The 26129-nt window shown below is 33.9% G+C and overlaps 1 protein-coding gene across 1 annotated transcript in view; it reads right to left on the minus strand.

The window, feature by feature from the left end:
• The window catches only part of sif (guanine nucleotide exchange factor still life), a 1225751-nt gene that overhangs the window by 686666 nt on the left and 512956 nt on the right, over window positions 1–26129 (minus strand). Inside the window, exon 5 of the mRNA XM_081760149.1 lies at window positions 9258–9453. Within this exon, the coding sequence (XP_081616275.1) occupies window positions 9258–9453 (196 nt within the window). The remainder of the gene's footprint in view (window positions 1–9257; window positions 9454–26129) is intronic.

Genomic DNA, 26129 nt, shown 5'->3' on the forward strand with positions numbered 1-26129 from the left:
GTTATATTGCAGGTCCGAACTCGTGTGGTTCGAATCCCACGTTAAGCTATAGGTCCATGCCTCATATAGCCTTGTTACTAAACGGAACGCTAAACTTCAAATCAACCAATCAACTGAGCTCAATTCGAGTATCTTAAATAAAAAGCATGAAGTAAAATTATTTAACAAGGAGGATTCTAATATTCTCACTAAAACCTTTTATATACTGACAAGATGATGACATAGCACTGATAGCGGAGAATCAAAACGACTCGCAGGAAGCACTTTCAAACTTGAACGACCAACTAGAAAAAACATACAAAATGAAGATAAATAAGAAGAAAATCAAAGTGGTACAGTGCACAAGAGCAGGATAGGAAGGGGCAAACGTATGGCTAGATGGAGAGAAAATTGAAGACGTTAAGAAACTCCCCTATTTAGGAAGTTTAATATCCTCGAATGGAAGAAGTGAAAAAGACGTAAGTTCAAGAATAGCATAGCTAAACAAGCATTCAATAGGAAAAGAGGACTACTAACATCAAGAAATGTGTCGTTGGATGTTCGTAAACGATTTATTAAGGCCCTGGTATGGATCATGGCACTTTACGAATCAGAGACGTGGATATTGAGAAAAGCTGAAATATCCTAGCTGGAAGCATTTGAAACGTGGTATTGGAGCAGAATGCTGTGCATATCATGGACCGAAAGGAAAAGGAATAAAGATGTACTAAAGGAAGCTAATGAAGGACGACAGATCATGAAGATAATAGGAAAATGAAGATAAATAGGAAAATGAAGAAACAGCATGCTTGGCCATCTTATTCGGTACTCCAATTTGATCACTGTGTTGATAGAGGGAAAGGCAGAAGGAAAACCAGGACGAGGAAGACCAAGGATAGAATGTTTAGATGCAGTCACGGAAAAGAGATCTTATCAGCGTATAAAACAGCTCTTCCAAGGGAGAGAAAAGTTTTAAAATTTCCATGTTGCCCACCAACCTATGGTTGAGGTGAACAAGAAGAAGATACTGAAAAGAACAAACATTTGATTTAGAGGGAAAAAACATCCCTTAATTCAATGTAAGAAAAGAAAAATGGAAGATGTACGACGTGTAAAGTAATACCCATAGCTTAGTGAATTTCCCTCACATATCTGTCTTTCAGAAATTGTCACCTCCTTTTCTAACACATAGAGGTGACAAACAGGATATCCTTTCCTCTCCCACTGGCTCTACTCCAAATGGTTCTCTTGTCGTTGCAATGCTGACACTTCGTACTCAAAAGAAAGAGAGAAAAAAAGTATTCCTCCTGAGGACAAAAAATGCAAAAAAAAAAAACATATATATCAAAGAGATTCAAAAGGGCAAAAAGGGGAAAATGAGCAAAAAGAGTAGGGATTTTCCTTCTTTTTTCTCTATTTTGATGTAAAGAGAAGGGAAGAAAAGAAATTCCTTAACAGATATTGGAATACAGCCAGTAAGCATCAACACATCTTCAAACAGCATATACTTAACATCACAGGGATTTAATAAGGAATAATTTTGCATTCTTTACGGTTTTCATATTTACTTTCTTGAGGGTGTCGGAAAACTTCCCTTTTTTTCTATAGAAAACAACCCATTCACTCATTTTTTTTTTCTTTTTTGCATTTTCAAGGGCGAAAATTAATTTGGATGATTGCCAATGCTCTTTATTTCTTTCTTTAATTTTTTTTTTTTTGGCGGGGAAAATAGAGATTCAGATAACTATAATGACAGTATTTAATTACCCACACTTTTTTCTGTTCAAAAAAAAAAAACTCATCGCAAACTAATCAAAATACACTATCCGTTACTTCATTTCTTCTTTTAAAAAGGAATAATTAATTTCAGTCAGTTGAATTTTGCTTGATAATAAGTTAATAATGAGGTTCCAAAACTATCTCTGTTGCAATAATCAAGGAGCTAATATCTAGAAAAAAAAGTTTCGCTCAACCGGCATTAGATCTAAGGTTTAACGCCACAGTTTGGTAGAATCGGTTATATATAAACACCCTAAGTACTATGTCACTTCAAAATTGTGGTATCACGAATTTTATGGACACCATTTTGTGTTGTGATCACGTTATTTCGGTTATATTTGGGAGTCGTTGGTTTCAAATGTTCAGAACTCCGGTTAGAATGGATCGATTTAAATAATTTTGGCACCAAATGAAAGACAATGAAATCCTCTACTACAATTGAAGCCAAAAAGATCCGAACGTGACCGAATTCACGTGATCACGATACGACCAAAAATGGCACCCATAAAGTTAATGATACCACAATTTGATGTTACATCTAAGGTTTGACACCACAGTTTGGTAGAATGGGCTGTATATGAACATCCTGAGTAGTATGTCACATCGAATTGTGATATCACTAATTGTATGGACGCCATTTTGTATTAAGATTACGTGATTTTGGTCATATTCAGGAGTCTTGATTTAAAATATTCATAACTCCAGTTAAAATGAAGCAATTCAAACAATATTTACACCAAATGAAAGATAATAAAATGCACCTTTACTACATTTTAAACCAACGACTACCAAACGTCACCGAAGTCACGTGATCTCAATAAAAAAAAACAGCGTCCATACAATTAGTGATACCACAATTTGACGTGGCATACTACCTAGGGTGTTCATATATAACCCATTCTACCAAACTGTGGTGTCAAACCATAGATGTAGTGTGGGTTGTGCCAATTTCAATTTTAGAAGCCCTGCAGTTTCACCATCACAGTAGTAAAATAATTATTACCACAGTATATCCATAAAGCCACAGTCTGTTTCCGAAAGGATGGATATTCGCATCCGCTGAGCCCTCTACCTATGATGATAATTATCTTCCTTTGTTAGTATTCACCAGCTTGGAAATTACCCGGTATAATTCTTTACATTAAATTGACACGTAAGGACAGTGAAACTCAGGAGAAGGTATGAAGTCTACGTGCATAAATATGTCGTCTTAGAGTTTTAATACAGAGTTATATTAATTTGCAAGAGCCCAAGACGGTTTACTAGGCTTCTCTTGTGATCTGTAACAATCAAATTTCACTGATTCACTTTAGAAGTATTAGTCGTCTGGCTACCAACCGGGCGGCCCGGATTCGAATCCTGATAGAGGCAGGATTTATATCCTGTCATATCCAAAGTAGCTAAGAAGTTCACTCAGGCTCAATAAACTAGGTATTTGGGAACTCGAGGGTGGTAGACGGATTCGATTCTTGCATGTGCAGAAATCAAGCTAATGTAGAGCCTGAACTCCATATTGCCTGCTGGCCATCTAGGCGTGTTCTGAATGGAGAGCGTACCTTTAGCTTTTTATATTGTCATTAATAGAGACCGGATGTTAGACAAAATGCCGACTTCTTAGTACTAGAGATACTACATTTTAAAAAATTAGATTGCACAAAAAAAGATTTGTGGAATATTTGCTTAAATTTCGTCACTTTATACATTGCCTTGTATATTATTTATATTCATACTTACATATCGAATATTGCCTATGTTGTTACTTAAACACCGAATACTGAATATATTATTACTTAAATGCCGAATACTGCCTATATTATTACTTAAATGTGGAATGCTGCCTGTATTATTACTTAAATGCCGAATGTTGTGTATATTATTACTTAAATGCAGAATACTGTCTATATTACCACTTAAATGACGAATAAAGCATATACTGTATTATTATTTAAATGCCGAATGCTATCTACATTATTATTTAAATGCAGAATAATGCCCTTATTATTGTTTACATCCCGAATGTTGCCTATATTATTGCTTAAATGCCAAATGTTTTGCCTATATTATTACTTAAATGCCGAATATTGCCTATATTATTACTTAAATGCCGAATACTGCCTATATTATAACTTAAATGCTAAATATTACCTTTTCTTCAAAATAAACACGTCATTGGGATATTTACAAATAGTAAATGTCTCGTTTCGAGAAAGAATGCTGTCGGATGAAAATGTACCAAATAAGTACTATCCATAGAGGATATTTTAAAAAAGATGCCCTGATTACATCTGAGGAAACAAAAATATTATTTTAATTTTTTATATTTTATATTTATATTTATATTTATATTTATATTTATATTGTATTTACAGTTGTACGAACGAATACTTCATTTATTAACTGACAATTTAAAAATATCGTATAATATGCAATCGCAGTTAATGACATCTCATGGCAAACTGCTATGTAAAATGAGCTAAATCGAAACTATTTTATAATGTCTCTACTAATTTGAAAGTGACCAATAATCCTTATTTTAACTGCTTTGAAAAAAAATACCGTAAAGCTTTTGCACTGTTGGTGTATGATAACGTACCGCGTAATGATAACGATACTGCTGTATGAAGTAATTAGCTATTTCAAAATAGTTTATTTTATTAGGTGTGCATGGAAAGAATTTCATGCTTCTTTTTATTTTTTTTAAAGAAGAAGAAGAAAAGAAAATATTTTCTACAAACAACGATCAGATCTGTTTTAAGACTAGTTGAACACTATTTCGAGACTTAATTTCGGTTTTTGTATGCCATCGAATGTTTATTTTCATTAACTTGAATTAAATTACATTTTTAAATTATTAGATATAAAACATATATAAAATCTTGTCTTATGTAAGAATATTACACTTGATATCAAGGCTTATCTAAATTTGTAATCTTGTTTTGTGTAAGAACGTCATACTTGATAGGAATCAAGGATTGCTTATACATATGATCAAGCCTAGTGTTACAATATCACACTTGATATCAAGTATTATCTATATATGTTATCTTGCTTTGTGTAAGGATTTCATTTTTGATAGGAATCAAGGATTATTTATATCTGTTATATAGCCTTATGTAAGAATATCACACTTGATATCAAGAATTATCTGTATCTGTTATCTTGCTTTGTGTAAGAAACTCATGCTTGATAGGAATCAAGGATTATTTATACCTATTATCTAGACTTGTGTAAGAATATAATACTTGATATCAAGGATTATCTGTATCTGTTATCTTGCTTTGTGTAAGGATTTCATTCTTGATAGGAATCAAGGATTATTTATACCTTTCATCTAGCCTTATGTAAGAATATCACACTTGATATAAAGGATTATCTGTATCTGTTATCTTGCTTTGTGTAAGAAAATCATACTTGATAGGAATTAAGGATTATTTATACCTATTATCTAGACTTGTGTAAGAATATAATACTTGAAAAAAAATCCAGTATTATTCCTCGCTAATTAATTTGTTCAGTACACGAGAGCAACGTTGTAACATCAGCTCTAGGTTTCATATTTCTTTGTCTTGGACTAAAACGTTTTCTTCGAGTTACTTCATTACACTTTATTTCATACAAGATATTCCACGAAGATAACACTCTAATTTTCTCCATTCTTTGATGTATACCCCTACTACAGGGATAATCAAATCTCAGTTAAAAGTAGGAACATTATTTTTCTGTTAGTTTAACAATCATAAATATAAATACCATACTTATTTACTAGTACTAATGATGCTTGACTAAAGATGCAAGGGATCGATTTCAAAAAAACTACATTTTGTGGGGAAACTCGAAGTTTTTCCGCAGTTTTTTCCTGAGAAATTTTAGATTTTTTCAAAAGAATTTCAATTTCAACGATGATATAACATACGTTTCACTTTTGTTGTCCCCATTGGAACTCGAAAAATCATTTTATTACTGTATTCTGAAGAGATAAGAAGTAAAATAACGTCCACAAAAATCATGAATCAGAGAATATCGGTCATTCGATAGGAAAAGAGGGTCATGGTGATTCAGTGGTAGAGCTTTCACATCTGTTGCGTGGGGTCCCTTGTTAGATTCCAGCTCGCGCCAAGTGTACTTTGTGGTGGACAAACACCGTGTTCGTGTGTTTTCCCCGGGATTCTTCTGTTTCATCCTATTTTATTCATTCCAACATTGCATCCATTTCTCATCGTCACCGTCTCCTTTGGCCTAGCCGGCATAACCGTGGAACGTAAAACTCAAAGATTTCATTTCATATTATCCAATTAATTATTTGTTGTGCTACTACATAATATTCAACACAAAATGTTCTATTAAAAGCGCTTAACAGTGATAGCAATAATTATTCTGAAAATGCTATAATTGAATTTGATCCTATAAAATTATCATTACTAAAATAATGTTTTAGAAGCTAAAGATACATTTTATGTAGGAGCATATGTGGAACAAGTATTTATGCATAGAAAAGCCAAATTAATATATTGAGGACGTTAAAATTCGAGGAAATAAGGTTAAAAACGCTATCCGCAAAGTTTCCATTTCGAACACACATTGACACGATGTAACAGCAGGCCCAAAATGATTGTTTATGGCTTTCATTTTATAAATAAAACTCATTGATTTCTAATGGAATGTCAGAAGCTCTTGCAATATTTTTTATTTTCGGAGTGGAGAACGAAACTACGTGATAAAGTGGTCGGACAACCAAAATTGCATTTGTGACATGCCAAGTTGCATAACTTATGCTTGCTAGCAACCAATGCAATGCCACATTGGAAACCAATCAAGATAGCCAGTTCCGAACTAAACATTGTAGAGACACTTTTATATATATATATGTTATCTCTGGTGCGTGAGGTCCCTGATTCATTTCCCGGTCAAGTAAGTTTGTAATGGATAAGTTCGTGTCCGTGAGCTTTTTGGGGTTACTCCAATTTCCTCCCACTTTCTCATTCCACCAATTCTTCCATCATCATTCACTTGTTTTAATCATCATCTCCCTTAGCCTAAATAGGCATAACGTGGTACGTTAAACTGAAATATTTTATTTTCATTTTGTGAAAGTGTGTTCATGGATTTTCTCAGAGTGTGTAATTTGCTTTTTTAACCTTCATTTAACTTATCATAATATCCACTTTCATTCATTACTCTTTATCTCGTAGGGCATAATAATAGGCATAATTAGACTGTATTTCTAATGTTACTTGATTCAGCTATATACAGGAGAATTTCGTATCAATAATGAAATACAAACAATGCTCGGCTCTTTGTGTGAATTGTATAGTAAGTGTTGTCATTATGTGTGTAATTAGAGTAAAATCAATAAATAGCACATATAAAATACAATGAGTACTAAGAAAGAATTCTAAATGAAAAATTCCAAATGAGAAAGAATTGCATGAATATTAAGAAAATTTAATGAATCAAATATTCGATATAAAATCAGTAGTATCAGAATACACAAGTTTTATGATATAAACTTTCCAAAAATAGTTATTAATAAAAAAAACGTGAATATGAAACAACCCAAATATAGTAAGTAAGAAGACAGTTCGAAGAATTTGGCTTCCCGAAATTATTAAGAAAGTATTGTTATAAATGAAACATCCCAAATATAATGGGTAATAAGCAAGCCTAAAAATGAAACTTTTCAATAAATAATCAGCAATAAGAAAATCTTGTAATAAATGGAACAGCTCAATACTATAATTAGTAAGAAAACCTAAATAATAATAACTTCCAAAAATAATCAGTAATAAGACAATGTAATAAATAAGACATTTCAAGTAATAATTAATAATAGAGCGTAACAACTGGGACTTCTCAAACAGGATTCAGTAATACGACAAGACTGCAATACAAAAAAAAATCACACATACAATAAATAATACGGAACTGTAGTAAGTTAAACTTTTCAAAAATTATGAGTAATACATAATATTAGAAAATTCCGAATGTAGTAAGTAATAAGAAAGTCTAAAGAATGAGAGTTTCCCCCAAAAAAATAAACAATATAAATATATTGTAATTACATGAAACATTTCAAATATTATGAGTAATAAGGAAGTCTAAAGAATGAGAGTTTCCAAAAAAATAATCAATAAAAATATATTGTAATTACATGGAACATTTCAAATATTGTGAGTAATAAGGAAGTCTAAAGAATGAAGCTTAATCAGCTATCAGAGAATGTCGTAATAGATGAGATCTCACAATACAATGAGTAGGCTAGTACCAAAGTGTAATGAATGAAACTTTACAAAAATAATCAGTAATAAGAAAATCTAATATCTATATAAAATTTCAAATACAGTGAGTAATGAAGAAACATTATTAATGACAATTCTGAAAATAAAACGTTATAGTAGGTGAAACATCCGAAAACAATGTAAAACAGGAAAGTGTTATAAAAAGTACCTTCCAAATATGATCAGTAATAGGAAAAGTCAAAATTTCAAACACAATGAGTCGTAAGAAGTTGTAATTAATTTAATTCCTTAAATACCAAAAGTAGTAAGCAAGGCTTATAAATCACATTTTGTCAAATACAAAGACTAATCAGGAAATGTAACAAATCATTTACAAAAATACAAATAAGTATAACAAACTTTGATGAATGGAATAAGATAAGGAAGTGTAATTAACGAATTCCCAAATATGATCAGAAATATAGAAGGTAGAAACCTAATAGATGAATAGTATCAAAGGCAATAAATAGCACACAAAAACGGTGAATAAAAATCCAGACGAAATATGCGACGAGGAGATAAGGAGACGAATACAATGAGATAAATGGTAAGAAGATAAAAATAATAAATGGTAAAGAGTTAAAAATAATAAATGGTAAGAAGAAAATAATAATAAATGATAAGGAGTTAATAATAATAAATGGTAATGAGATATAATAAATGGCGAGAAAATAAAATAATAAATGGTAATGAGGTAAGAAGATAAAAATAATAAATGGTAAGGAGTTAAAAGTAATAAATGGTAAGGAGACAAAAATAATAAATGATGAGGAGAGAAAAATAATAAAGTATAATAAATGAAATATTTCAAATACAGAAAGTAATAATGAGAAATTGTAAATTAAGAACCTTCAATGTACTGAATAATAATAAGACGCTGTGTAGTGAAATAATTTGTATATCGTATTAATTGTGTCAGAGTGTCAATGCGTCGTTTATATCACATATAATAAGCGATAATATGTGAGTCACCTGAAGTATATAATGGCGTGATTATCATAAGTGATCGACGTGTAAAGCGTACAAATGCTGGAAACGTAAATTTATCTTTGAGCAATATATTATAATTCAATGGTAAATTAAAAAATAGACTTGTTCTATAAAACGTTGATTTCTTTCAGTTGGAGAAACTTATGATTAAGATCTTAAAAATATGCCTTAAATATATATATACATCTATTATTATACTAAAGGTGGTAATATTACATTATATCTGTGACTCACCTCTGTAACGGGGATCCTGTGCACGAAGGCGGGCATATTGCTCGGCAGTCATGCAGGTACATTGGGGCTCGCGTGAACGGGAGGGGGAGGCGGGGGTGGACAATGGCTTCCGTTTTGCTTTCACCTTCTGCTTCGGGGGTTCCAATTTGAGCGAATAAGACGAAGAGGCCTTCCGGGAGAATTTGAAAGATGGAGACTGAAAAACAGAAAAAAACAAACAGAAATATGAGAAATAAAGTCACAAGATATACGCTTAATAGTAATCAGAACAATAATAATTTCAGATACTCAGCCCATAAAGGCTCTCAATCGGCTCTAAGGATTTTGTTTCTATTCCATCTTGTCTATTCTATAAACCAATAAGGCATTAATTATCTAAAATATGTCATTATTTATTAGTTTTTCTGTTTAAAATTCACAAATTTTTGCCTACAGGGGTGTAGAGTTTCAATCGTATAATATTCTCGAAAACTCCTATATTTTTTAAAAAAAATGTTTGTTGAGGTTTAGCATTCATTTACGGTACCAAGGCTGTATGGGACATAGATCTACAGTTTGAGGCGAAACACAAACCACATGATACATACAAACTTCAACGCTCCTCCAACGACAATCAGTATTGCCAGATCTGACGATTAAAAAGTAGAGAGATTGTGTTCCAAAAGTAGCGGATTTGAACTATTTGTAGCCCAAACATAAACATGTCAGATGTCTGGGTTAGCAACGGTCAGACGGCGACCACAGTTTCGGATTGTTGGTGGTGGTGTGTTAGGGCAAACTCCATACTACGTCAGCTGCAGTAGAATTACAGTGTGCAATAAACTGGGCAGGTAGTGGTAGAATAAAATGGGTAACTTTTCTGATTTTCAAGGAGATATGTTTGCTCTGAAATACACTTGACAACGTTTAGAGTATATTTTAGAGGATAGAGGATATTATTAAGAAGGGGAAGATAAATTAGTTGTGACATTGGCTAAGAAGAAACTATATCATGGGGGACGTGCTAGAGGGTATGGTGACGGAAAAGAGAGCAATGGGGCGAAAAAGGCTACAATTAATTGACAATGTCAAAATAGAAAAACCGTACATTATGACGAAAATGTTAGTGAAAGACCGTGGAGTATGGAAGCTTCTCATTTGCCTCAAATGACCTGCCAATAATGGCAGAATAGCTACGATGATGATGAATACCCCATGACAAAAAGCTTGAAGCGAAGGTTTAAATATATCTGCACTATCATTAAATGTAAGTTCATTCTAATTAATTTTACTTGTATTTTTTTGAAGTAATGCTATTACGGAACTTTCTAATTGTGTTGAATGTAATTCCTAATACGAAACGCATTTGGCATCCGTAACACAAAAGTTTGTTGCTAAATATCCTGTGACCTGGAACTAATTTTCTTCTTTCTTTCTTTCCCTCTTGAAATCTAATCAACGGAGGAAGAAAGGAGGGAAAGAAAGTAAAAGAAGAAGAAGACCTCGAACCCAAAACTATCCTCAAGATGATCTCAGGTAGTTGGCTTAACTAGAGCACCAAATAGAGGAAGAAAGTTCCCAGCAAGATTTGAGAATAGAAGTCCTTGAATCGATTTTTTTTCCCTTTTAGAGGTTGTATGGTTTAATACTTGTAGAATCTACCCTTAATACATTTCATTAACGTAAGTTTAGCTTTTATGTTGATTTAGATTTCAAATCTTTTGGCGAATTGGTTAGCCTTTGGATAGTACATTTTTCTTCGATGGAAGTGTGTATACAGGGTGTTTCAGCAGACAGAAACGATATGGTTAACAAAAATCACTTTTATTTTAAGCTAATTATTGTGGTAATTCACATATAGTCCACATGATCATGAACTGTTAATTTTACGTCGAAAGATGGTCTGTACAGTCAGCGACAAAAGTTCTTTCCTATGGTAAAGTTTATTTTGGAAATAACGGTGGACCGTACACCGTTTCACCGAGTTTCAAGGCTAGAAACTTAAAACAGAAAATTAGATTTTTTTAATTTACTGAAAACTGTATTGAAATTGTTTTTCCATTAGAAGTTCTTTACGAAACTAATTTCATCAAACGGTAAGAACTTTTATCGCTGACTGTACAAAGACCGGTAATAACGTTACTAAATCATATATATATATATATATATATATATATATATATATATATATATATATATATATATATATATATATATATATATATATATATATATATATATATATATCTTACTTATTGCAATATACAGAATGTTATTGATATTTGTTTAGCTAATATTACAATAACTCACAAAAAATTCTTGTTGTAAAACACACGGGTTAATCAGTATTGTCTTCTTCCAAAGTCGAGGCTAAACGAGACGGGATCTATTGCTTAAAGTACAATCCGAAATCTACTCGAGTTTGTATCCGAAGCAAGAATAGACTCCTAACAGAAATCGAATCCGTAACTCGGGCACGGAAAGCACGTTATTTAGTCGATTGGTCAGGAAGGACACACAAAACAGCAAATTAGGTTTGCTATTGTGTTTGTATTATGAAAATTCTATACCCAAGGAAACCGTTGCTGCAATAAACTCACTCTACAGGAGCCATAAACCGGTCGCGGGTTCGTTTCCCGGTGACCAAAAAAGTGTAAAAGCTTTTTTTTAGGCATGCCACCCTGAGTGAAGTTATATTGGGTTTTCCTCATTCACTCAAGGCAAATGCCGAAATGGTACCTAACATATAGGTCCCAGGCCGCTTCCTTCCTTCCCCAATTCTTTCTTGCTCTCCTCGGACGTTATTCCTCATGGTCTAACATGGCCGTAGATGCTGAAAGCTCAGAAATCTAATTCCTAATCGCAAGACAACCTTACATGTTTCCTCCGTCTAACAATTTTCAGACCAGTAAAAATAAAGTAGGAATTCTTTCCAGCCACAAGATTGTAATATGATAAATAAGAATACCATAACAATATCTTTCCTGGGTCATCAACTCTATTGGTTTGTCGCAGACATGCATACTGCACTATTTTGAGTCAGATTCTCATTTATTTGTAGTTTTCTTTTACTTGTATTAGTCTATATGGTACGTATATTACGATCCCCGTTTTATTTTGGGGATTTTTTCTTGTATCATTCTCTCCATACCCTATACCGTAATGTTATAATTATTCCGTCCCGTATTACCATGTGTACGAACAACCATTATGTTTGATTTTTAGTTACCCATCTACAGAATCACCCCTTTCATTCGATATCGTATCCACCAATCTAATATTCAACATTCTTCTATACAAATACATATTGAAGGACTTCATTCTCTGTTTTCTTTCTTCTTCCTTACATCTAAAGCTATCATACACTCCATACACATATTTTTCAATGTTTTATTCTGTTCTATATTTATTTTCCAGTCAGATGCTTTTTTGCTTTTTTTTTCATGCAGGCATTTCGAACTGAATGCTCTAAAATGTCACCGTTGGGTGCTCTCATTTTTAATAAACCACACAGAGAGAACAAGGAGTAAAGATCAAATTTGGGTTTGTTAGAATCCAGTAGTGCCGAGGAAACAAGAACATTGGTAGGCATAGTTTATAGTTTTATGAACACGTTGCTCGTGGATTTATGATTATAAATACATTGCAAACTCTTCTTTTTACATCCATTCCTCTACCTAGATCCATTGCCTTCTTTTTGCTCCACCTATTTCTCACAATTCTTCACAGGCCGTCTCCCCATCACAAAACCCATGCTCCTACGTCACACATCCAACAGTTGAAATTGATTGTTGTAATCCCATGTTCGCTTGAGCTTTTCTGGATTTTATATATATATTGTTTCAATGTGTAGCAGAAGTATGAGCGCCATTGTTAGGAGTATATTTCCCACTGTAACACCCATATATGACCTTATCTTTTCTTGTTTTATGTTTTGATTTATTTTAGAAAATAGTTTTCGACCTATTGTTGGTGAATTTTTGATCCGGGGGCTTTTATGAGTTAAGATAAATTAATCAACAATTTATACACTCAGTTACTCAATGGCGTAAATTATTTTCTTCATATTCAGGAAATAAATAAATAAATAAGAATCTCTTCTAGTACAATAAAAACTATCAACTGCACCAGGTTCGTAGTACTTTTTAACGGCATCAAAAATTCGTTTCTCTCCCTCTCTCTTTTTTTTTTTTTTTTTTTTCGCAGACTGCGCATCTGGATTCGCCCTTGCACACACAATTTACTTCACGTCGATGTCTTCTATTGATTAATATCTCTCTTATCTTTGGACGATATTCCAGTTACATAAATATTAAAATTTCAGAGTTAAGTTCAATTTTGGGCTAGGTTAAATATATATATATATATATAGACCCCATATATATATATATATATATATATATATATATATATATATATATATATATATATATATATATATATATGTGTGTGTGTGTGTGTGTGTGTGTGTGTGTGTGTGTATGTATATGTATATATATTATCAACCATAGCCTGTACCAGTGGTTCTCAACATGAGTCTTAACGCCCCTCAGGGGCGTTTTCATTTCCTAAGGGAGCGCTGGAACAAAAATAAATGATTGCAGGGGGAGGTTTTTATTATCAGACGAAAGCCATTACACATTTTACAAATTATCAAAAAATTTGATTTTTTTTTTATATTAATTCTTCAAGACGGATTTTTCTTGTAAGATAGTGATAATAATTGAGGCATTTTTCTGGTCCTTACACTGCTTCAGCCAAGTCTTTCATTCAGCCTTGTGTATGAGTGGATTGTTTTAAGATGTCAGGACAATCGCATTCACTCAAGGGGGCGCTGGGTCCGAAAAAGTTGAGGACCACTGTCTTATACTGTCCTGTTGTTATTGTCGTAATGAAAACCTTGATTAATGTATAGTTCAGTACCAGTTTCGTTTTAATAGATGCCCTCTTTACAATACAGCGAAGTTTGGCTGATCGATATTTTTTTAAGTTTACACGAAAATCGTTCTCTTTTTCGATTTTCTCGAAAACTACACATGAGTATTCACCCTCATCCATTTCATTATGTTTATCTCAGTGGGATATATCGACTGATGATTTGGGACAATTTTGTTTCGTTAAACGCTGATAATATGGTACAATTGAAATTTAATTTTGTTCTATTTTATTTACTTTGCCCGTTCTTCGCACGGAAAAAATGCGTTTCCATTGTGGACTTAAAAGGCACCAAAACTGATACAATTCAACTTAGGGACTCCCAAAACTTTGAATCGGCACTAATATAAGTAATTTTCAAGTTTTTTTTCATGTCACCATCTCCCTTAGGAGTACTAATGGAGGCTGTATTTGGATTTCAACGGCATCGGAAGCGTCGCAGAGTTCGTCTGAACGACCCCAAAAACTATAGATTCGACACTAATGTCGGTCATTTTCGATCATTTTTTTATATATTTTCCCTTCTCCTAAGTGGTACTGCGAAAGTGAAATTATATGAAACATTCCATGCCTGAACCTGATCTATGTTGAAAATTTGATAGAGATCGGTCGGGTGGATCAAGAGTTATTAAGTTACAAACATAGTCACTTTTATTTTTTATATATTTAGATTTTACATGCTTCCAACCTTCTTTTCTCCTCATGCCAAGCGGGCAATGGAGCCAATGGAAAAGAAACAGGCAAAAGAAGAAAATACAGTAATCTAAAAGAGAAGTACCAATTTGTAACCGTTGCCATTGAATCCAGTGGAACGTAGGGCAAAAAAGGCCTCAATTTTATAAAAGGAAGTAGGTAAATGCATCACTCGTTTATCCGGTGATGATAGAGCAAGCACCTTCCTAATTCAGAGAATAAGTATGGCAGTGCAAAAGGAGTAATGTAGCCTCTATATTAAGAACCATATCACCAGGTAAAGAGCTAGATTAGATTTTCCTACTGTAAATTTTCTTATCTAATTTTTTTCTGCAAGAAGAAGTTTGGTTCGTGACAATTAGTTTTTATATATTATTTACGTGTTATTAGAATCTGTTGTTCCTTGTGTTTTTTTCTTTTTTCCTTCATGGTCTTTGCCTTGATATGTTCTTGTTCTTTTTACTTATTTTCTAGTTTCCTATACACATTATTGCTATTGTTTAATTATGGTTTTCTCGATTTATATTTCTTACTGTTGAATGTATGTATGTTCAGCATTCTATATAACTGAAATTCATTACAAGTTACAGTTACAATATATATATTTCATTGTGGCTATATAGTTTGCACACAAACAAAACCAACTTCTTTGCACGATGTGCTGTGGTGGCATTATTCAAGGAAAAAGCAGGTATGATTCCCTCGACTCTCAGTGAAAATAGTAAAGTAGCTAGTCCTTTATACTGATGGAAACATTTGATCCATTTGGCAGTCCCCAAGTGGCCGCTTATAGGTTTCTCAAAAGTTTTACAGCTGTTAAGAAAAGTTGATTTAGTCCGTAATTTCATTATACAAATATGTTTCTCAATGTGTGTGTATATATATTACTAAATTCACTCAAAGATTGTTATAAATGATATCCTCTAGATCACGGAGGGGAACTCGACTACTGGATTAAGGAAGTTGTTATGCGGAGTCCTCCCTTTCTCTAAAACATCCTGTTAGTCCTAATCAATATGAGCAGAATTAGGAGTTGTGGTTGCTGTCCGTCTGGGAACAAAGGAAATTTACTTCCCTTCTGAACACAGTCAGGTTGGATAATCACGTTACTGATTTGACCTGAGCAGAGTAATCAAATTTCTCGCAAAGCAGTTCAAATGGAACAGAACAATCTGCCAAGATAAAATAATATTAGACTTTCAACAGTAAATAGAGTTATGATTTTATTTTTTTTTTTTTTATTGTTGTTCGTTTAACTAAAGGACATTGTGAAGAAAATACTTTCAGTTCTGCTTCGTATGATTAGTTTTTTTTTTCAACTGGTCTTTTTTCCTAAAATTTATTTATTTCTAAAGTATATTTAAACTCTTTATTGAAAATAAGTTGAAAACGTGTTCGAGCAATTTCGAAAATTCCACTTCTGAGCCTGGAAGGTGCAGCTTTCACTGAGGGAAAAAAACGTAAATGCCGAACGTAAAAACGTATGTTACATGTGCAAATCCAGTAGGTTTTGGACTTAATATACGACTATATGTAACATCCTGCACTAAATGTATAATTGAAAATGTATGTTTTATAACACTTTCCGTATAAGTGTTTCATCTACACGTACTTTCCGTATGAAAGAAAGAACCATACATAGACGGTAACGTACTTTCCGTATGAAAGAAAGAACCATACATAGGCGGTAACGTACTTTCCGTATGAAAGAAAGAACCATGCATAGGCGGTACCGTACTTTCCGTATGAAAGAAAGAACCATGCATAGGCGGTAACGTACTTTCCGTATGAAAGAAAGAACCATGCATCGGCGGTAACGTACTTTCCGTATGAAAGAACCATGCATAGGCGGTAACGTACTTTCCGTATGAAAGAAAGAACCATACATAGGCGGTAACGTACTTTCCGTATGAAATAAAGAACCATACATAGGCGGTAACGTACTTTCTGTATGAAAGAAAGAACCATACATAGGCGGTAACGTACTTTCCGTATGAAAGAAAGAACCATATATAGGCGGTAACGTACTTTCTGTATGAAAGAAAGAACCATAAATAGGCGGTAACGTACTTTCCGTATGAAAGAAAGAACCATACATAGGCGGTAACGTACTTTCCGTATGAAAGAAAGAACCATACATAGGCGGTAACGTACTTTCCGTATGAAAGAAAGACCCATACATAGGCGGTAACGTACTTTCCGTATGAAAGTAAGAACTATTATAGGCGGTAAGGATTTCACATACAGATTGACGTGTATAACATACAGCTGACGTGTATAACATACGTATACGTATGTAATGTAGTGAAGACTTTTAGAGGTCAGACACCCTGCAGCAGGATGATTAACATCTAAGTGGGAAAATGGCAGCACGTATATAGTGTGTATATGGATAACATGTTCCGTACAGATTTCCGTAGTAAACATATGGATTTCGTATATTTGTACAATATGCAGCTGTCCAGAGAACGGATTTTTCTCAGTACATAATATGTTAGTTTCTATTTACATTTTGTATTCATAAAATGATCAAAACAACCGAACCTTTAAAAATCAGTTTTTGAAAATCATTATCAGTTACTTGGATTTGGGTCTTTTATCACTACACTGTGATGTGAAATGCGCATCCTAAGAGGGAGAAGGATGTTTAAATTTCCACAAAGAATAACGAGTACATCGCTTGATATGAAATTTTCAATATATTTAGCGCAGTAGTCTTTTGCCATTCATTTCTTATACGTCCTAAAGGGGGGCGGGAAGAAGGTTCAAATATGTCTTTCAATTATATTCCTATTCTTCGTAGACAGCGTCGAGTACTGCAGCTAGTACTATAACAATATTTACTCTTCACATATAAGCATTACTGCATGTTTTATATTTAAAGAAACATGCTCTCATTAAATCAGTGTATTGATATACTTTCAAGATTATACACTTACTGACGAAAAAAGTGCAGCACTCAGAAGAAATGAAATAAAACTTTTAAGGGTTACAAGATCATACAACTTTATTATAATCATAAAAATATCAGTTCAATGAGACAACAAGTTTGATTGTACCAGCGTTATACGTGTTGCATATCAGTAAGTTGTATTTCTCTCTAAAGTACGGATTCATGCGTTGATGCTGGTTGAAAGTGACTCCGTAGAATCGTCGTATTGTTCCCTGAAGCAAGTCAGTCCATAGTTCCTCTACACTCCTCGACATCTTGTAGATGGGCAGTCCACTTGGTCCGTCCACTTGGTCCCGAAATTAACGTCCACTTGGTCCCGAAAGTGTTCAATTTGAAAGAGATAAGTAGGAAAGAACTTCAACATGGCGTGGACAGTCCATAGACACATGTGCCGCGTGAGGCCGCGCGTTGTTTTAGAGAAAGATTTTACTAGCGTGCTCTCGGAGAACAGGTAGCATATTCGGACGCAGAAACCCACCCACGTATCGCTGTGTCATTAAAGTTTCGCGAATGACTACGAGAGATGACCTAAAGCTATATACGATGGCTCCTCACATCACGATCCAAGATTAACCCAGTGAGCCATTTCATTGGCTGATCGAGTCCTTTTCCCCAACACCATTACACAAGCACACGATTGTCATTTGCCGCAATGGTGAATCAAGACTCATTACTGAGTACAATACATTGCCATTCATGTGTGTTTCATGCCGTCCCAGTGCGACATCACTCTAAACGGAGTTGTTTATGCACTGATGTCAATGGTAAACTACGCAGAGGACGGTGTACCCGCAATCCAGTTGAACGAGGTGTCGAGACACGGTATAGGATGACACAGAGTATCCAGAGTGTCGATTGCTTATGTTCGGATGTTAGGCGGAGACGTCATAGACAGGACTACGTAATGCATCATGCACAATACGGCCGTCCTCTCGTTTAGTGATCTGTTATGATGGACTGGAACCTTCATGGCTTGTGTTGGTACCTTCACCTATGCACAGGCCCATACATATGGCCACAGTGACATCGCAACGCCTCATATGACTGGCAATCGCGCAAAATGCCCAGCTGGTCTCATGCAACCACACGATGCGGCCCCTTTCGAACGCAGTCAAATGCGGCGACGAGGCATTATGTGCGTTTCTTGACCTTTCTGTACTGCTAATTCAGTGACACGACCATGGTTCAATTCCTTACTATTAAGATTACTGGCCTCTGGTGGCCATTCGCGATGTTCCCGAACTTTGAAATCACAGTTATTTACACATCCACCATACAGCGCTACACGCCTACATTTTTTGGGATCAGTGAATGTATGTGCAACACTTCAATTTCTGGTTGTTGGTGTGTCACCGTTAGGAGAAAAATAACAATAGTTACAAACTGTTACTTAATAATGTACTTGTTCACATACAATGAAAAAGTAAATAAATAAATAAAAATCTTTTCAACAGGAATAAGAACTATAAATTGTTATTAGTAACGAACGACATACATTTTAGCACTGAACATAGTTTGTTTTTATTTTTCTGAAAACTGCTCATCAGAATTTATCCTCAAACAAGTGATTTTGTTCAGCTGTATGTGAACTATTAGTTCATAACTATGCCTAATCTTTACACAATACTGTAATTAAACATGGACGTAGGAGGGGAGAAAATAGAAAAAATGACTACTTTTCGATGGCTGGGTGGTATTATTACTGGTAAAATGCAAAGTGAACGTGAAATAAAAGCAAGGAAAGGAATGGTGAAATAAGCCTTTAGGAAGAAAAAATGTCTGTTTTGTGCGGCCTTGAACAAAGAGTTGAGGAAAAGACTCATAAAATGCTTCGTGTAGAGTACTGTAATGTATGGGGCAGAAACATGAACATTACGCAAAAATGTTGAAAAACGATTGGAAGGTTTCGAAATATGGTGTGCAAGAGAATGGAGGGAATTAGCTGGATCGAGAGGAAAACTAATGGGAGGGTCTTAGAAATGGTGAAGGAAAAGAACAATTTTAAATATTATTACGAAGAGGAAAATATACTGGTTGGGACATTGAATAAGAAGGAACTATATCATGAGGGACGTGCTAGAGTGTATGGGTGGCAGGAAAGAGAGGGAGGGGCGAAGGAGGCTAAATTAAGGACGATATCAAAACAGAAAAATCGTACTTGAAGACAAAGAGGTTAGCGAAAGACTGTGGAGCATATAAGATTCTCTATTGTAGCAAGTGACCTACAAATAATGGCAGAATACCTATGATGATGATGATGATGATGATGATGATGATGATGTAATTAAACAAAAAATTAAAGTTAAGACTTAATCATAATTTTGAGTTATATTTCAACGATTGAGCTAAAATCGAAGGTTGAAGTTCGTTTCATTTAGCAAATGTATTTACCTTTTAAATCCCACTCCTTACATTAGTCAATTATTCCGGCCTTTTTATATTATTCGAATATGAATGCAAGTAAGTATAAAACGAATACCTTCGAGTCAAGCGTATTCGATTATCAACAAAAGCTCTTACCGTTGATTCAGTAGTGATTCCAACTAAAGAATATATACCAACAGACACATTTTTTTCTTTAGACAAGCACGTAATTTGCGGATTTTTAAAATTTAACTCAGGAATTCAATCAGTGTGTCGTCTAAGATAAAACGAACTACGAAGATCAGATAGACTTCGTTAGCTTGTGCATATTTCGTTTCATATCGTAATATTTTGCAGCAAAGGAAAAGGCAGAAATGTAAATATGGATCCTTAACACATATATGGGAAATAAGTGGATTGGGTAAGAAGCGCACCACCTAACGAACATTAGACCAAAAATAAATCATACTGATTGTGAGTGGAACCTATTTATCATCTAAACTCCATGTCACTTTTAGGAAGTAGTAAAATGTAAGTGATCTGTTAAACGTGACGACGAAAAGAGTGTTTAAAAAAATCTATAAGTTTCACTTCCCACGCTTATGCCGGCCGGGCAGACTATCATCTTTTCATCTCCCTGAGGATGCACATAGGTGGAAAAAAATTTCAACTCACGAGGAAGTGAAGGTGGAGGTGAAGAACTGGGCAAAAGAACTGACGGCAGACTTCTTTGACCATGGCATAAAAAAATTGATCCCTCGTCTCACTAGGTGCATCGAGAGGGATAGCGACTACGTGGAAAAATAATTCAAATATGTACAGATGCAACTATGTGGAAGTTTTGTTTTAAATAAAATTTTTGAAATCTACAAAAATCTAGTATACATTTCCTGGACATGCCTCGTACTTTTTATCAATAATTTAATCTAATTTATAATTGGTGCTAAGACACACATTATACCGATAAGTGATTCCGAGGAAGATTAGAGGAGCTTCGAGGCCAAATACTGCATACACGTTATTCCCATTTAGATCCCCGCGGAGATAAAAAACTCTTGGATGAAAACCCAAGTAGTGGCATTGATTTTATTTCAGGAAATATACCAAACTCCAAAGAACTAAGATTATACTAAAAGTGATTGGAACATCATAATCTGGGCTGTAGCTTCAGCTTAGAAGTTAAGTATCATAGAAAAGCAGTAGGTTTATTAATATAATTCAAAACCTGGTTATCTCTCAGATAATACTTTCTTCTTAACCTCAATTCATATTTTTTTCATAGTATCATTAGCTTTAAGTGAAATAATTACGTGTTCTTAGATGTATGCTAATTACTTTAATCTTGACAAAATACAAAATTACACATTATTTTTATTAATAAAAGCAGAAATAATTCCTGAAAATAAAAGATAGTATAACATATTTAGTTATGGCTTTTTAATGGCACCTAATTGTTTTAAATAAAGAATTTACATTAAAAGGTTCAATTCATGCTTCAATTCATTCGATTACGTGTTTCTATAATTGTCTTTAAGTTACATGAATTCACTTTCAAATCGATCCACTGTTCCTGAGTAGAAGCTCTATTGAAACAAATTCATTGGTTATAAAGACAAGAAATGGTATAGGAGTGTCTACTTTCTTTGACGGCTATACAAAGTATACAGAAACCTACTTATAAATTTGATTTAATATATTAAAGCTTTCCCATTGCAAATTCCTTCCTTACAACATTTTTGGATTTATACAAAATTTAAAAGTGAGAAATGTAACTCGATAATTAATATTATAAGTATAAACAACTTTTATGGCCCTCAAAAGGGCCGTTACGACAATTGCAATGTCCATCACATATATTACACTAACTTCTGTTGATGGTTTATAAACAAGAGATTGATATTACAGATCATGGTACTATATTAGTTATATCTGGTACAAATTATTTTTGTTCTTGTTGATTTAATTCTAAAGGTCACTCGGTAACGTCTGCATTAGATCTTCTACGTTTTCCTGTAAGGCCACGAATGCTTTTAACCTTCTTATCCCTAACTGGAGTGGAGTTCTCGAATCAACGCTAGTGGTGTCTTAATGCATTTCCATTTTCGATTGCTTTCCACTTACGAGATGGACTCCTCTTTTGATTGATGACAGGTTTTCAACATCTCAGCTCAAGTGTGAAGATTGATCATTCTGTTATGGACTTATATTTCTATTACTGCTTGATCGATCAAGGTATTTTAACCATAATATCATTTCTTTAAAATTTGACTACTGTCTTCTACACTGGTACTTTTTTTGATAGGGTTATAATTACTAATATTCAGAATAAGCATGTTTTATGTTACAAGCATATGTCTAATTTATTAACAAGAGTTGGAGATATAGAAGTACAAACTTATCATTTAAAACATATTATAAGAAGTTGAGTTATTTTATTTAGTTGAAAAGTGAACATACCCCTCAGGGGAATAATTTGATTCCAGGATTTTGTTGGATGAAGGTATCTTAAAGAACAGAGTACAGCCTGCGTTTTATCTATACTTTTGCTTTATCTCTACATGTCATACCGTTGAAAAAGCGAATAATAGAGTCTTAAAAAGGAACATTGATTTCATATTGTAAGGATTCGTCATAAGAAATATAAACTTCTTATGTGAATTTAAAGATTGACTCAGATGCAAAGACAGACCCTAAATGTAAAGACTAAACAAAAGATGAGACAATACTGAACCCTGGGGCACACTACTATTTAGAATATAATATAGTATTGTACATATATCACATGTAGTATTTTTTATATAATGGTAGATGAGGGGAAGTGTAAGTCAATAGAAAATATTTTAAAATGACTTGTGCACTAATCTTTGCTGTCCCATCTTATCAAAAGCTTCTTACAAATCAATAGGTAAACTTGGTGTTATCCTGCAGATTCCGATGCTAAAACTGTAAAAGGTTAAGAAGCTAGTTTGGAATATTTTATGATAAATAATTAAAATAGGTATGGTGCAGGCACATTCTTTCGAGGGATAAATCAGAAAAACTTCAGCGGACAATACACCAATGTGCATCACAGTGTTAACAAATGCGTTAAAACTCAAAATTATTTTTGCCTCTTTGTTGTTTGCGTTTGGCCTTAAATCTGATTATGCCATATAATGACTTTTTTTTAAAAAAATCCTTCTACCATTTTTGAACAAAAGAAAGTTTAATTTGTAATACTTTTAAGTTCGTTGCATAAGAAATTCAACCAACAGATGAAAATGAATAATGAGAAAAGGAAATAGGGGAAAATAGTCAGAGAATAAAAGAAATATAAAGAATAAAAGAAATATAAAGACAGAAAAGGATTTTTTTTAATTTTTCAAACAGTCAGACAGAGAGAGAAGGAGATTTCTCAAATTAACTTTTGAGGTTAAGTTTTAGATTCTGCATGTCAGACGAAAACCACAATTAAACTTTTAAGGTCGCATCACTTCTGCTAGCATCGCTTCTCAGCTAAATGCAAGGGAATAGTTTAAGGCGACTAACAGAAGAGATGTCGGGGTTAAGAAGACACCCGGGAGGAAAGGAGAAAGCAGCAACTAGTGTAGTGAGATGCAAATCCTTCGCTAGGTTAGTCATGCAAGAAACCTTGGGAAGTTCATTTTGTCGGGTTGGTAAAGGTGTAGTTGAGAGAGAGAGAGAGAGAGAGAGAGAGAGAGAGGCAATGCGTTTAAGCACGGCACAAAATTCCACCCATTTCAGAAGGCGGAGTTTTCAACCCTAACTTCAAAAGAAATGGTGACCTCATTTTCCCGTAGCTCACACAACTAGTAATAAACTAAACTAGAAGAGAAAAGATACATGCTTTTGAACATTACAACACATCCTTTTGCAAAAGTCAAAATTAAAATAATCCTTTTGCACTGTACAATCTTTGAGTGCAAAATATTTGCAGTAGTTTATCTTACTACAAGGAGAGAAAATCCTGTTAACCCTTTTTTTAGCTTCCAAAATTCATGTACCCTTAAACGCAATGTGATAGACACTAGTACCTCCATAACACAATACATTAAATGCTTCCATTTGAATGCGAATAGCTCTTGCATATTCTACGGTTGCGTCCAAGAAGAAGTTTGTTCCAGTATTCTGAATTTTAAATACTTCAAACTTTCATCCGTATTCAGGATAACGCGCTACCCTCACACATAATAATTGTATGCTAATGAGGGATGACCATAATAACAGACTTGAGGAAATTTCTCATTATACAGGACATTTCAACTCCAAATAACAATACTAACACCCCCATCGTCAGTTACATATTTTGATGATTATATTCTAATTTTTGTCCACTACACTTTAGTTTGGGTTTTCGATTTTTTTATCAGCGAAATTACCATATTGTCATCAACTTCCATTCTATCATAAGCTTTCCAGGTAGAAAGAAAAAGAAAGTACACCACCTCGTCCAGTAGAACTTACATGATACCAGGTATTGGGATCTCATCCTCCATATTCTTCTGACCTTTTCCCTATTGATTTTAATGTCTTTAGGTCTTTCGACACTTTCATTGGTGAAAAATATTTTTAAGACAAGAGTGCATGGAAATTGCCTTCCAGGACTGAGTTGATTCCAGACCTGCGAACATTTACGCCGAGGCCTTCACGATCTTCTAGTATCACGTTGGTCACAGTATGTGTTCTACGTACATTTGTTTTAACTGAAGATTTTAAGTGGCACATAAATTCTATATAGGCCGAAAGCGTAGTAACTTTCCGGAAGGGGTACTATATTACAGTACTTTCCCAGAATTCAAAGATCCAGAACTCGGAATCCGAACGAAAAATAGGCGCAAATCTTGTCCGGCAATCCAAATGTCACTTTGGAACTCGAGCACCCGGCATGTTGTTAGTATGTGTTTATCGGTACGTTTTTCCAGAAAGAGTTACCTGATGTTATTGTGGAAGGTAACTTCCTTTCCAAGCAATATTACCCTCTCCTCCTTCATCTTACAAAACCACATTAGCGTTCCTGTTTAAGGTACATACTTTTCTTTTTATTAATTTACATTTTTTGAACTATTATGGTCATTATTTGTTAAAACAATATTCAACAAATCCAGCATGTTTATTATTTGAAATCATTTTGAAAATTCGTGATCACGGAGCCTTGGAACGTAGTAATCAGCTTCTATTATTTAAAACAAGGAAAGAATGACTTGGAACCTGAATAGGGTTCTCGAACGGATAAAGTTGAGATTTCAAGGTTCACTGTGTGTATATATATACACACAAGGTGTTCAAAAATCACCACCAAAAAAACTTTGGGAAATAAATCATTACACGAAAACATTATTTGAGCGCTACAGGCCGCTGAAAATTGGTCAAGGCGATAAGAAAATGAAGGACAATAACTCGCAAACGAATTATCGGATGAAGGCCAGATAAAAAAAAAAGCATTGTGTTTTTCGAGCCTAGGTTCCAACAGTGTAACACTGTATGTGCAGCAAAGGCGGCAACAGGGTTGAACTTTAAGCATAGAAGGAGATTCATGAGGTCTTTTACAAACGGAAAAATGATACATTAAGACATTCCATATTGACTGGCACGTTAATGGAATCTAGAAACAAAATAATTTGTTTTTTCACCTGAGTTTCATTTGACAATTCGTACAAAAATGATGTCCATTTTTATATTGTTCAGACCAATTTTCGACGGGCTATAACTCTGAAATGATCCATTCATGCACAGGTTGATTTACAACTACCTTCATGTTTTCGTGTAAGAATTAATTTCGCAATGTTTCTGGTGAAAAGATAGTGGACATAGGAACTTCCTTGGTCTGGTCTGCGCACTGTTCAACACTGCAAATAGAGATTCCTTCCTTCATAATCCTGGTTCTGCTAAAGGACTCAAAACTCAACAACTCAAACTTAATGTAACATTCGAACAAATAATAATAATAC

This window comes from Thermobia domestica, chromosome 5, assembly GCF_964235325.1.
Source record: "Thermobia domestica chromosome 5, izTheDome1.hap1.1, whole genome shotgun sequence".
NCBI classification, from domain to species: domain Eukaryota; kingdom Metazoa; phylum Arthropoda; class Insecta; order Zygentoma; family Lepismatidae; genus Thermobia; species Thermobia domestica.